Source organism: Cyclopterus lumpus, chromosome 13 (assembly GCF_009769545.1).
Source record: "Cyclopterus lumpus isolate fCycLum1 chromosome 13, fCycLum1.pri, whole genome shotgun sequence".
In the NCBI taxonomy this organism is placed as follows: Eukaryota; Metazoa; Chordata; class Actinopteri; order Perciformes; family Cyclopteridae; genus Cyclopterus; species Cyclopterus lumpus.
In genome coordinates this window covers 5,256,863-5,271,636 of record NC_046978.1, presented here as the reverse complement: position 1 = coordinate 5,271,636, position 14,774 = coordinate 5,256,863, and the positions used below count along the sequence as shown (strand labels likewise).

Below are 14,774 nucleotides of genomic sequence, written 5' to 3'. Positions count from 1 at the left end.
TAAACACAGCGTGATTCTGCAATGGCGTCTGCTCCACCCGGTCCGCCTGCTGGCTCCAGCGGGCAGGTAAGACATTTTAACGTTTTTTGTATAGATACTAAAAACATTAAAATGACGACTGTAAAATAGGGACACGTTACAAAGCATTAACTAGATTTATTGAAATATGTTTTTAGCCAAAGCGGAAATTAAGTATAGTGCTAGCTAGCATTCAATAAATCTAGTCTGAACCTGAAACAAAACGATCTGAAAGTGAAAAAATATCTGAACCTGAAAAAAGATTCGAAACTGTAAAAAAAAAAAAGATATAAAGTTGAAAACATAACATCTGCTACTGAAAAATGAAAAAATATATTTTATTCGAAAAAATAAATAACTGAATCTAAATTATATTTAAACCAACAAAACTTTTCATACACTTATTTTTATTTCGAATACATTGTTTAATTTTTCAATGTTCAAGACCAAAACTTGAATTTTCAGGTTCAAATCTTTTTTTAAAACGAACAAAACTATTGGCATGGATTTTGCTCCATAAGGGTGCTACTAACACTAACATGTAGATTTGACCATCTGACCACCCACAAGGATGGCGACTAACCAGCAAAAAAAGATTAACTATAGGCCTATAAATAATACAATGTCTATATCAGCTTATCAGGCACACTTCCACTCACTAACCAATGCTTATCTTTTGCCCTGATCGATTGTCAATCCTACCTAACGCACCGTGACTGTCTACATAATCGGCAACACAATGGACAGAGGACAGGTCAGGTAATACAACTTCGGAAGAGCCTGCGGCGTAAATCATTCAGCACCATGGACAGCGGCCTGCGCACTAAACACCTGAAGTGCATTTGGAAAATAATTGCTGGTGTACTTTGATTTAATTTATTTAGTTTAATTTAACACCACCGTTAGGATCATTCTTAATGTGACTTAAAAGTCAGTGGCGATTAGTTTTTGTTCTTGGCAAACCACAGGAAGATGTTGAGCGCAACCAAATATAATTTGTGGTCTATTTGTTATTCAACCCCATTTGTTACAACACACCTCCGGGTGTGTGGCAGGTCGTAAGAGTGGAACACCTTGTATTTGACATTGATTAATGCATTTGTGACATTTGGGGAAGTCAGAAACTTTGCTATTTGTACAAACAAGCGTACTTTGTGTACAAATGTGAGAGCTCTAATAGAAGAATTCAGCAAGTTATAGAGCTTGGACAAAAAGTGTTACAATCGTCCCCGGTCTCCTCTACATCTGTGTTAATACTGTAATTAATATGATTTATTTTAGAAGACTGTACCTGTATGGTATTTTGGAAGCAAAACAGGATCAGTGATTTGTCAATGAAGCTGTCGACAAAATAGCCATCTGCTTTCAGCTGGTCGAAACGGTCCATCCAACACTGGGCGCATGCACTTCTCAAAGTGCACCACCGACGTTCAAACCTTTGTGTACTTGGACCTAGTCTTTTTCATTATCATAATGCATCCATTTATATTGTTCTCATTACTTTCAGAGGATTTCTTTTCTGAGATGGTGCTCCAGGGTCTTTATTGTTTCTTCAGGAACATTTCTCATGTCTCAAGAAGTCTCTGAGATTATCTATCCTTTGATCATGTATTACAAGGAAAGTTATTGGAGGATATCATCATACACAACAAGAGTCTTGGGCTACAGATGAGCTGTTTTGCAAGTGAAGTGGCATTGCAACTTTGCATTTGTACCGTTTTTTTTCTGATACCACTGCTGTGTTCTCCAATATTGATATGAATTTGAAAGGCATTGAATGATACAGGTTGTTTATAAAATGTATATAAAAAGGCGAGTCACAAAATAGTTTTAATATCTTAACCTTGGTGCATGCCAACATTTGAACATGTAATTAAACAGTGTGACTGACGTACTATGTGTAAGTGTAGATGTGTCAATGTTTACATCAGTAAGTCTATATATATAAACCGAGTAATATATAACCGGACACTAATTTAAAATGTCAATACAATAACAAATCGCTGACATCAAAACACAGAGTTGTGTTTCGCGTTTTTTTGCGTGCAGGTACCGCAGGGAGAGCGAAGGGGCTGCCGTCTCCACCGGGAGAAGAGTTTACAAGAGAGCCTGTTACAAACTCTAAGCTCATCAGGTGGTCACATACAGACAGCTTTAGCTTATTTTACAACCATGTGCCGCTAGTTTAACCAGCGCTCTGTGGTCGAGTAAAACATACCGAGACACTGCGGTGAAAATAGCATAAAATATCGCTATTCTGCATGGAGTTGAGCGGCCGTTAGCCTCCTCTCATTGGCTTTTACCTGCGGAGGTTATATTGCAGTTACAGTGACAAGAGTAACTCAAACCATATCTTTACTTCACCTGGTTCACTGATTCTTCACCATTGCTTCCCTTCTCTGCTCTGTTACGCACCGCCCTCAGTCGGACACTAAATCGAAATAATGAGATACTATCTCATTATTATGACTGTATCCTAATTTTTTTTTTCTTAGTGACAAGGTTTGTGCATTTTAAAAAGACAATGCTTGTTTTATGATCCATTCCTTTGATCAACGTTTATTCTTATTTGTCTTTATTTATTCTGTATTCTTTGTCTGGAAGAAAAAGTAGCAATTTTGGCACATTTGGAAAATTAAGATATGTGATTTACATGTTGAGGTAACAGTAGTTAAAAGCCCAAAGAAACTTCTTCTTTTTTTAAACTTAAAAGACATGATTTAGGTCATATAGATCTTTACATAACTTTAGGACAGTGCTAAATTGTCTATATTTTCAGTGCATATCATTTAACATAACTAACTCTAATAACGTCTAGTTTTATAACTTGAAAAGGACCAAAGTGTATGACAAATTCCCCAAGTCACTGATCTTCTATGTCCATATTTCAGCTTCTGACCCTTTTTGCGGTCTTATAAAAGTTGACATTACGACAGGTGTTTTCTTCCTCAATTTTTAAGACTGCAATAGATGGGTGGGCTGTCTCCTTTAATGATGATTTTACCAAATGCCATTCTTTTCCAATGTGTGTCAAAATTACATTAAAAATAATGTCTGTCAATTTTAAATGGTTGACCTTCATTGCACTCTTTTGACTTTTACATGATTTTTGGCAAGTGTGTATTATTTTCATCTTTTAATCTGCTAATTATTATTTTTCATTGTTGTTAACCCATACAATTGGGAAAAGGCCACGGTTCCTCAGAATGTTAGACAATGAGTTACATTACATTACATTACAAGTCATTTAGCTGACGCTTTTATCCAAAGCGACTTACAATAAGTGCATTAAACCATGAGTCGGTACGCAAGTACCAATGTTTTGAAGCGGATGTGGGCGGCCACAGGAGCGGAGTAGTGTGGGTAAATTCCGGGAGGTTGAAGACCAGCCGAGCAGCTGCATTCTGGATGAGCTGTAGAGGTCGAATGGCATTAACAGGTAGACCTGCCAGGAGGGAGTTGCAATAGTCTAGCCGTGAGATGACCAGAGCCTGGACCAGGACCTGGACCAGAACCTGGACCAGAACCTGTGCCGCCTTCTGAGTGAGAAGAGGTCGTATTCTCCTGATGTTGTACAGCATGTACCTACAGGAGCGTGTTATTGCGGTAATGTTGGCAGTCAGGGAGAGTTGACTGTCGAGTGTCACACCAAGGTTCCTGGCAGTCGGAGTCGGAGCCAGCACTGAGTTGTTGAAGTTGTTGAAGTTGCAAGGAGGAGAAGTTCAGTCTTGTCCGGATTAATTTTCAGGTGGTGTGCGGACATCCACTGAGAGATGTCAGGAAGTCCAGCGATTGCTTGATAGCGAAGCCAGAGATGAAGTTAGCTGACTGGCAGTTCCAGAGGCCCCCTGTGACGAGACGCTGGGTCTGTGTGGAGCGGGTGGGATAAATAAGAGAGGAGGGATTTTGATGCATGTGTGACCGAGTCCGCAGTCTATAGTATCTAGGAGTAGATGTGCACACAGGTATGGAAAGAAAACACATTATCATAGGGAAATGTTTATACTCAGCCGCCCTCAGCCACCACCGAAGACTCCCACGAAAGACTCCTAGGTCTTTATCCTCCGAGTCTTGACTCCCACGAAAGACTCCTAGGTCTTTATCCTCCGAGTCTTGACTCCCACGAAAGACTCCTAGGTCTTTATCCTCCGAGTCTTCATACAAGGAGTCTTCCCTGACGCTTCAGCTGACGCTACAAGCCCCAACCTGGTTATACACCCGAGTTGGCGATAATTAGTTACAGCTGTGTCGAGCCCACCCACAGGTCCTTGAAGGAATTGCCCACTTATCGATCGATACTGGTAAGAGTCGGCACTCAGGCAGGGGATTCCTTGCTACCAGTGAAGTCTCAGTTTGCTAGAATGTGAAATTCTTGCCAAACTGATTAAGGACAAAGATCTGTTTACCTTAAGGTAAAAAGTAGAATATAGTTTAGTCCCTAGTAGTGTTGCAAAGGGGCGGAAAGTTTCCACGGGAATGTTGTCTCGGGAACTTTTTAAAAAAAAAGTTTTTTTGCAAAAGCATATAACAGGGAACTTAAATGTAGTTGAGAACAAGACTATGCACGCCTAGCTCAGCTGGACCCTGAATGCAGCTGGACCCTGAATGCAGCTGGACCCTGAATGCAGCTGGTTGGGAACATTGTTCTGCCAGAAACATAAACGTTTCTGAACGTCTTTGTCGTCAGTGTTGTCTGAACGTTTCAGCCCTATGCCTGGCAAGTGTGAGAGCGCCGAGTTGCGTAGAGGCCAAGAGCGGTATTGCAGACAGATAGAGATTTCAGTTATAGCTCGCAACATATTGAAAAAAATAACTGAACTGGTTCATTTTTTTGGAACTGTGAACTTAGTTCAACATTTTGAATTATGAACTATGAACTGAACTAGTTCATGTAGAAAGTGAACTTTCCCAACAGTGTTTGTCATTATTGATTACTTGGTAAACTGAAGCCATGTTCATTTTAATACCAAGTTTATTTGTATACAGTAGACTAACTTTTTACAGCAGTGAGAAGGACGTTGATGAGGTCCAGGAAGAAAGCATTTAGACCTGAAAGTATTCAGGGAAAAACACAACAAAAAAAATTAGGTTGGGGTGTGGTGATCATGGGGAATACACCTTTTTTATTCAACGCTCATGTTTTTGTTGTTCGATGAAAGAATAAAGTTCTACTCTACAAAATGTCAAAAAAGGTGTATTATAAATGTTTGCATGCATGTCTGCTTATGACAAGGTAAATACAGTTAAATTACCCCAAAATGTCCAGTTTATTCCTGTTAATTCACATATATTCCCGTTATTAGAAAGACAGTACAGACTAGCATTATAGTATACCTAAATAAAGCATATACAGTAGTGATATAGCAGAGAAACCTCTTTAAAGAATATACTCAGCAATAGTCTGTGAGTCCCAGAAGTCAGTGGACTCACAGCTCAGATGCACAGTTACTCAGTATAGCCCTGCAAACCAAATATCGGGAGTCAAACAGCGCAATCAAGACAGGAAACAACATAACAACATGTATCCTCTTCTTATAACTGTTTGTGTGAAAAGGGTCATTCTGATGAACTCATAGAGTCTATGAGGCAGGTGACAAAAGTCTATGACATAGACTTTTGTCACCTGCCTTTATATCTCCCCTCTGGTTTAAAGTGTATTTTAACTCTTTATTTAGATTTTTCCTTCCGCACAGTACTTGCTCCCACAGTGTTATGTTCGGCCTTAGCCAGGGGTTTTCTGCAACAACAAAAAAAAACTGTGAGCTACCCGTCCAAGTTGGATGTCTAGTAGTGGAAGAAGTAATGAATTACTTAAGTAAAAGTAGAAATACTTCAAAATTCCTGAATACAAAATTTAAATTAGGTAAATGTACAGAAATATAAAAAGTAAAAGTATTCATGAGGCAGAATAGCTCCTTTCACAGTGTTAAGCTACATTATTATAACATATTATATTATTCTGCTTTGTATCACCAATGAATACACGTAAGAGCATTTTAATGTTGTAACTGCTAAACGTGGAGCTAATATAAGGTAATGTGTAGTATACTGGGTAGATTAGTACTGCACATCATCATATAAGCACATCCATATACGTATATGTATTCCATTCGTGTCAAATAAATGCAGTGGAATAATAATAATAATATTTCCCTGCAGAACTAGGCCTATAAAGTAACATACATGTGTACTAAGTTAGGTTAGGTTACTTTTATGTGTACCCGTAGACATCCATCTCGACACAGTAGCCTACAGTATGGCTAATATCTAACAATTCGACGGTAAATGGCTTATTTTGAGGCGTGAGTACCTGCTCGTGGTGTTGCGGTCGATGTTGCTCTCTAGCGCCCATAAATAGAACTTCACAAGACCTGATGGTTCAGGCGGAAGTGGCGTCACAGGAGCAGCCCGAGCCGCCGGGATGTAGCTGACGTCACCAGACATTTATCGTAAACATGGCGTCCGTGACAACAGGTGAGAGCAGAAAGGCCCGGCAAGCCAACGTTATCGCTTGGCAACATTTTAAATATTTCGGTATTTCACTGTTTCGTAGACACGTCTGTTGCACGACCTGTGAACAATGTCCAGAGCTTTTACAGCCGGTTGTGTCCGGGATCGCCCGTTTAATTCACAGCTAGCTACTGCTAACAGCTAATACCGGGGATGCTAACAAATGGTTCTTATTTGCGGATTTGTATTATTTCCACACACCCGTGATTTAACTTTCATTCATTGTAAACGGCCGCCAATGGCCAGTCGTGCGCTGAATCCGTGTCCTTGTATTCTCTGTGCGGGTTAAGTTGTCCCGGTCATCTTTTGATGCTAATGTGAGCTAAACGGCTCTGAATCTTACGATTCTCTTTCTAACGGTCAGAGTCCCTGTGTTCCCGTTTGCCACGTGAGAGTGTTAACAAAAACAGGTTTGGCGTTGATTTTTGTTTCTGGCTCCCGAGTGCAAAATGAGGTTGTTGCCCCCGTGTGAGTTTTGTCTCTGTGTTACTGAGTTCAGCAGTACATGCTGGACAGAGCCATTGTCTTGGCAGCTGTTGAACACTCTTCACCCTGGATCTGTAACTCCGACTGCAGGACGCTTCATTATTGGAGTTATATATATATATAGCCCCCAGCTGGTCGGCCTCAGACCTCAGTATGCTGCTCTCTGCTGCGGTTTATAACGTCAGGTTTAGTGCCAGGCCCTTCTCCCTCTGTAGTCTGCAGTATAACTGAGAACCAACAGTATAACTAGATTGTATTTACTTTGAAGAGGTCTAAATGGGCACATTACTGCGGAAACCATTAACTTGTTAAACGGTCATTAGAAAAGTTAACGGTCATTAGAAAGTGTATTTAAAAATGTACATAATGATATGTTGACAAATATATCAAATGTAGACCTATACTGGTTTCAGCTTCTCACAGATGTACATTTCAGCTTTTGACTGTTTTATATATGATCACTGAAATTGTTTTTGTCAAACTAAAGAAGTACTGAAGATGAAACCTTTGGTTTGTGATGGACATTTTCCTCACTCTGTCTACACTACGCAATGAATAGGTTAATAACAGTGGCTGAGTGTTCATTAAATCCTTTATGTTGTATGATTGCTCATGGGCTGTCTTTTTTGTATTTATCTTAAGCCACCTCGGAGTGGATTCAGTTTTTTAAGGATGCTGGGATCCCAGCTGGCCTCGCAGTCACTTATGCAGTCTCCTTTGTGGACAACAGGTAACATAATGCTCCTTTTTCATAGGCTTTTATTGTAAGCTTAAGCCACACTGTGTTGTGCTTGATCTTGTGAATTTATTTTGCACCATCACATCAGACTAACTAAACTTAAACGCAACAAAATTGTCCTGCTTAGAAGCAAAACATTGACAGTTTATTTCAAGAGTTTTCTGAGTGATGTCATCACAAATACACTGAATAGTTTGTCTCTTTTTCTTTCTATTTTTTCTGGTGATAATCCAGTAGGTACACTCGAATAATTATGTGATATTTTTATTTATTTTTAATTTGCTTCATGTGGAGCTTTCATTTCATTGGCAAACAATGCATATTGTTTTTCTTTGATCCAGACCAAGTGCCAACAGAAGTACATACAGTATAATCTGATTATTCATGTCACTGCAGAATTCACAAGAACATGCTGATGGACCTCAGTAAAGACATCGTGATGGACCTTGGCATTACAGTCATTGGCGACATCATTTCCATTCTTAAACATGCAAAGCAGGTCTACAGGCAGGTGAGATCAGACTTAACTCTTTAACGTTCTGAAGTATGGAAATGTTGAAAAAGATGGTTTGATTGTCTTTGCTGGTGAAAACAAAATATTTCTGGAATATAGCCAGTGTTGTTGTGAATGCAGTCATGGAGTATGGATGTTTTTCAAAGCCACTGCAGTAGACTGAGTTTACATAACCTCTGTAATGTGTATCTCCCTTTCAGGACATGTGCAAAATGGCCACAGAAGCCATCTCCTCAGGACAGACCAGTGTTAAAGCTGAGCTCAGAAGAACTGCCAATACTCGTAAGTATCTCAATTTGAATTTTCTGCATTGATTATCATTGAAACATATTTGTGTGGCCATAAATGATAGGGATTTATATTCTAATTTGAGTTCAGTTTAGTCTTTCATTTGAACCTTGTCGGTACTACAATTAAGCAATTGTAGTACCGACATTGGTTGAAATGAGTAGAAACCATTCCATATGATCTATATATCAGCCCAGCAAGAAACACTATGAATCTGCAGTTGCACGATAATATACTATACCTGCAGTTATTAAATAAAAAAAACTGACATGTCTAAAGTGTCATAGGAAAGTAATCCTAGGTGAGTAAAAAAAAAACAATACTTTAATATCAGAAGGCTTTCTTTTGCTAGATATTACACTTGTGCAATTTATTGATGTTTTTCTAAAATATACAATAGTGCACCAAAAAGATTTTACACGTTGCGTATTTTGTCTCACCACACACTCATTTTTATTAATGTCAAATGGGGCCGTGGTCTTATGAAGAAGAATTAGCTTTACAGATGTAACTACAGTTCTATGAATCCTTGACCGCCAAAGGCAGTGCTTTAACACTGAATGGCCTCTCTCTGGCACACAAATGTCAAGTCTTTATGTCAACACAGTTACGGGTGACCTCGGATGACCTCAGCTAGCTATAAGTTCCAGTGTTATCCTCGAAATTATTCCAACATAAACTTCTTGTTGGTTAATAAGATTCCAACTTGAGCTCTTGTTCTACTTCATTCTTAGTTACTGCCATAGACTGTGCTTTAACACTGGATGACATAATAACAGAGTCACCAGAGATCTTGAGTATCTGCCTCATAATGAGGTGATGAATCGGAAGGACTCAGCAGAAGAACCACACTCAATTGATGGGTTGTGTTAAACGGTGCAAGCTGTATAGGCTGATTGAGATGTGAGCTTGCCTACACCTTATGGAGGAACACTGTATTTGACCCAAAAGTTCCACCAAAGCCAGTTCCACTTAAGACATTGATCGCTGATGGCAAGGATAAAAGCAGTTTTGGCCGACAGCCTCCTCAGCTCTGCCTGTGCCAAGAGTTTTAAAGGGAGATGAGCATAGGGGGTCCAACACCAGGGGTATGTCCCATGCAGGTCCCATGTATTCTTTACCGTACTCAGTAAAGGGATTTTCTGAAGCTGCCACTGAGATATCCTCCTCTGGAACCAACTCAGCCACAGGTGGATTGGATGCATCAGCCTTCTCTGTACCTGCACTGGGATGGAGGGTCAGGAGCCGCGACTTCATCTAGTCTAGATGATGAAGTCTAAGCAGAAGAGTAAGCCGCAACACCGACCAGTAGTCACAAGGCTCTGAGTAATCTTAATCGTAAATCATTTATCTTCAGCTAATGCTATCTTAATAGTTGTGCTACATATGCGAAAAGATGAAAAATAAATTATCTCATGGGTGCCACTGGAACTCATACCCAGCCGGGGTCATCAGAGGTCACACGTCACTGTGTATAAAGATTTGACCTGAAGATATTCAGTGTTGAAGTGTTGCCTCTTCCGATCACTAAGGTTGATAACTGAGAGGAGGTAAAGAGTTTCTGCCCGGTGGGTTAGCTAACTGTAGAATTCCTTTTTTTTACTGGCTGTAGTTATTATTTTTATGTCAAATAATGTAATTGTTTCTGTTAAAAGATCAAGTAAACCAGAGTATTCAATATTACAAGAACAAACTGCTTCACTTAGTTTGTTGGTCTGTGTCAAGTTGTACATGACCTACTTCAGTTCTATATAATATGTACTTTTATGCACATTTTTAATTTTGGCATGTCTACGGGACAACTGGGAAGCCCAGCTGTCTTCTGATCTCATCTTGGGGACAAAAAAGGAAGAGCCCCAATAGAAAGCAAGCAATATCACAAGTCTTCAAAATGTTTCTGCTTTTTCTCAGCTGCCACTCGTATGATTGCCAACGCTTTGAGCAAGGACTCCCCACCGGCCACTCCAGCCCGTCGACCTGACAACCGCCTCTCGGTCACAGTGTCCAACATGCAAGCAAACAAGAACGGCAAAGCAGGTAGATATCATGGAATGTGTCTTTCACCCCATACATCCCTTATTTCCCACCCTCTGGAGCCATGAGACCTACCTTATTTTACCTTTGGTTATGCTTGTGTGATTTTGTTTGTCAGTTTTAAGTCAACCAGCTGACGAGGGGAACAGTTTACCAGCAATGAAGCGCCGACGTGTGACAGCTGAGATGGAAGGCAAGTACATCATCAACATGCCCAAAGGCTCCACACCTCGTACACGCCGCATCCTGACCCAGCAGGCCAAGAAAGGTAGGCCTGACCCAGTGGCCTTGCTGACAACTTGTCCCAATTAGGCTATTGCTCACCACAGCTAATCAATACTAAACACTTTCATGGACTTCTTTCATACTAAAACTGAGTAGGGTGACCTATGGCTGATTGTTTGCCTGTTTGACCTTCATTCTGTCATGCACCGACAATTGTTTCTCCTTTGTCTCACATCACCTACATTTTACCCAACCAAAAATCTTCGACTGGTCTTTTTTTCCATGAAATTCTATTTAAAGTGGCTTCTGTCTGAGAAAAGAGCAGTAATGCTGTCAACTGCTCAATGTAATAGATACATATTTAATGAAAGAAAACATATGCTCCTTGTCAAGTGTGCTTCTTCTTTTAAATGCAATAGTGTCATTAGATACCTCCCAAGGTAATGATCAAAACTGAGATTGTACAGCAAAGAACATGTTCATTCGTCTTAATAGCCATCACGTTCTTCTAGTTAGTGTGGAATGACTAGTATATTTGTATACCACGGCTTTGGATTCCAACAGCTGTAAAATTAAAGCCTTGGTACCAAACAATTGATATTCATTCCCAGGAGTAGTGACTCTGCAGTAGTCATGTTTTTTTTAATCCACTTCATCTCCAGTGATGGAAACATGACACCCGGGTGGACACAATATTTTTTTGCTCCTTCTCCGGTGCTTTGTCATCTTTGCCACAAATTCCATCCATGTTTTTCCGAGCAGCGCTCAAACATCGTTTCAAGATAGTTGTCACTGAGTTTAAAGCCGGGCTGAATAAGTAACCAATATTTAAAAAAAAAAGGAAGTAACCGCCACATAATTTTCACTGGCCATCATGCAGATTTGTACTGTTTAGTAATCCGGTTTGTTGCCTTGTTTTGTGAAAATGGAACATGATTCACCAAAATAAAACAAAACAAAGACATACTCATCAACTGGCAATGGGAAAGGAGTCTATTGCCTATCTAGCAGGTTTTACAGCATTTAAACAACCTAAATGTATGTCCTAAATTAGTGAAAAAGGGTTATAAGAGACGAGCACACTGTAGCAGTTTTGTCAACAATTCTGCAAGATTTTCATATATATATATATATATATATATATATATATATATATATATATATATATATATATATATATATACACACACACACACACAAAAGGATAATGTGGGTTATTTTTTCCATCGCTATTAATGAGTTGTCAAACATGAACATGTCAGTCACGCTATCACAATCATTTTTGCTCTACTCCTTAAAAAGATTTGAAACGGACCTCTGTGTTTTCAAGACTTGGCGCTGAATCGAAGGCAGACACAACCACAAGCAATAACAAGGTGAGGCCTGTCGGTGTATGGCTCACTTTGTATTGAATGCATGTGTGAAGATAAGTTCTGTGCTCATAATACTCATGTTTGGCAGCCCACCGGTGTGTTCAGTCGTCTTGGCAGAGGGGATGAAGTGGAAGACAAGCCGCAGCCAGGCAAAATGTCGAGTAGCATCGATATAGATGATGAGGGAGACAGTGATGGAGAAGGCTCCATCCTCCAGTATGCTGGCGTCCTCAAGAGATCCCCTCCCTTCTTGAAGAAAGAGCCAGCCAGAAAATTGGCCCCGACCACCCTGCGACGCCTGGGAGGCAAATTCAAACTACCTCCCTCTGACACTCCCACCTCCTCCTTATCCTCTAATGGCCTCCCCCCTCCTAAGGTTAGCGTGCTTCAGAGACTGGGAAAGCTCCCTGCCACACACCTGAGTGCCGCTGTGTCACCCACACCTGCTGACACGCAGGACAACAGGGTGACTAGCACAAGGCCAAAAGCCCAGGAGGGACTCTACTTGGCAAGCTCCAAGGTCAGCAGCAGCACCGGGGCTGGTGCGGGAGGAGAGGGAGGGGGAGGGGGAGGGGGAGCAGAGTCTCTGGGTGCCCAGATGGACATTATGGCTATCAGTGTTTTTAAGAGGCTGGGTAACAAGAGAACCTAACGAGAACCCTACGAAATGGTTTTGACTCTTACTTTGTCCTTTTTATAGAATTTGTATTACTCCCTTTTCTGCACTCATCCTGGCGACATGCAGGACTGCAGACTTTTTTTTTGTGTATGGTCAGTTTTAATGCTGCTTTAGGTTCTTAGATAAAGATACTTTAATTTTTTACATTTTCGTCACGCTGCCATAGGAAAACCTTTTGTTTAGTGTCTAAGGTTTTTAATTTGAGGACTCAAAGTTCTCAATCATATCTGCCAATTATAGTTTAAAAAAAAATATATATATATATATATATATATATATATATATATTTAACTATTTGCGAACTTAAGGCATGAGCATGACATCCACCGAGCTGCCATAATGGTGGTTGTAATTTGATCCGTTAACTCCACATATAAGGATGCTGCTTCCTAAACTTCCTTTTTTTTTTAGTCCACCCAAATGAATACAATGAGAAGTTGAAAATATTCCCGCACTGTGAATTAGTTGGTCCTTTTTGTTATTTGCCTGAATATTAATTGTTTTTCATGGGGGGAAAAAAAGGTACACACCTCAGACAAAGGAAGTTTATTCTTTTAATTAACACACAAGAACGTAGTCCGATGGAAGACTAGCCATGAGGTGATGGTAAATCTTTTTAGATCTAGTTACCTTCAACACCTTTTTAAAGTATCTCCTTGAAGAGAAAGTGTTGATGAAAGGCTTCATGGCTTCAGCCCTGGTCTTGTTGGCGAGAAAGTAAATTCAAATGATTCTACAGGATGACTTCTCTGAATGCTTGAATCAAGACAAAAAAACACTGCACCTCTTCTTCTGTGCTTTGTGGAGTAGAACGTCTCACCTCTGAACTACAGAGGCCCATGTCAACCTTTCTACCATTGTACTGTAGTTTTCTATAACCACCTACTTGAAGGCCCGGTCAGTAGAATATTGTTTATTTTGAAATGCAATGTATAGATTTGTTAGACTTGATTTCACACAGCACATAACCAGTTATGCTGCATATTTTTCTATGTGGACTTTCTTGTATCATGTATGGGTCATCATCACCTGTGTACCATGTTGGTCTTTCTCCACACCAGAACTTTGTTACACTGTAAATATTTTAAATGTTTGAAAAAAAAAAAATCACAATATGGAATTGTTTGTTTTAAAGAACAAGGTAGATTCAAACATGCCTGGAACTGAAAAAAAGTATGCTTGGAAAATTATTAAAAGAGACAAATGGTCCAAACTGCTTCCGCCTTCATGTGTGTCTCTACAGGAGACAATTCCATTGTCACATTGTTCTTTTGCATATCAAGGTGACAGCAAAGTAAATATGTAGATGCTCCTCGGAACATTTAGATGATCATTTATCAATAAACCCCCTTTACAGCACACTCCTCACAATGAGGTTGCTGCTGCATAATTTCGGCTGAACTGTCAGTGATATGTTAACGCATGTACTTGTGTTTGTTTAGGTTGAGTGGATTATGTACTTGTTTGAATGGAATTGTTTAGTGTGTACGCGTTGTGTCGGCTTATTTACTGTTGTAAGATAATGTAATTTGTTTGTGCTGAATATTAATGTACATGTTTCCCTACAGGGACAGTGAAGCATTTCAGAATCAGAAAATGTTTAATGCAGGAAAACTAAAGAAACCTGTGTCAAAAGTAATATCGCTACACCAGGCAAATAAATGCCAGTGTTCACCTGCATATGGACACGGCTCCCATCACTAGTCACCACAGCATTGAGAGAATGGCAGAAGTGCTTATGCCAGTGTTTAATTGTGCCTTGATACCTGCATGAAGCTTACGTTTAGCTGAAGGCTAGTACATTATTTATAAATGTTAATCTGTATGCATGTTGAACCCAGGAGGAGCTGATACACCAATATAGATGTGAAAGATGTTGACATGACTCACTGAGAGGAAAGCCTTCTC

At 39.9% G+C, this 14,774-nt stretch overlaps 1 protein-coding gene across 2 annotated transcripts; it reads left to right on the top strand.

Annotated features, from left to right (window-relative positions):
- The first annotated feature begins 6,427 nt into the window (after positions 1 to 6,427).
- c13h19orf47 (chromosome 13 C19orf47 homolog) lies at positions 6,428 to 14,354 on the top strand. 2 transcript variants are annotated; one of them, XM_034548865.1, is made up of 8 exons: positions 6,428 to 6,492; positions 7,657 to 7,744; positions 8,150 to 8,264; positions 8,468 to 8,549; positions 10,467 to 10,592; positions 10,708 to 10,782; positions 12,117 to 12,190; positions 12,276 to 14,354. In XM_034548865.1, the coding sequence occupies exons 1-8, from the start codon at positions 6,474 to 6,476 to the stop codon at positions 12,837 to 12,839; spliced, it is 1,143 nt and encodes a 380-aa protein (XP_034404756.1). In that variant the 5' UTR covers positions 6,428 to 6,473; the 3' UTR covers positions 12,840 to 14,354. The 2 variants fall into 2 exon arrangements, with proteins under 2 accessions (XP_034404756.1, XP_034404755.1); XM_034548864.1 differs by having other exon boundaries at positions 10,708 to 10,857.
- Positions 14,355 to 14,774: the final 420 nt, after the last annotated feature.

Bases quoted from the DNA above. Each gene is read 5' to 3' on its own strand.
- c13h19orf47 (XM_034548864.1), top strand. The intron at 8,265-8,467 runs GTGAGATCAGAC...TCTCCCTTTCAG, and splicing joins CAAAGCAGGTCTACAGGCAG to GACATGTGCAAAATGGCCAC. The intron at 10,858-12,116 runs GTAGGCCTGACC...CTCCTTAAAAAG, and splicing joins GACCCAGCAGGCCAAGAAAG to ATTTGAAACGGACCTCTGTG.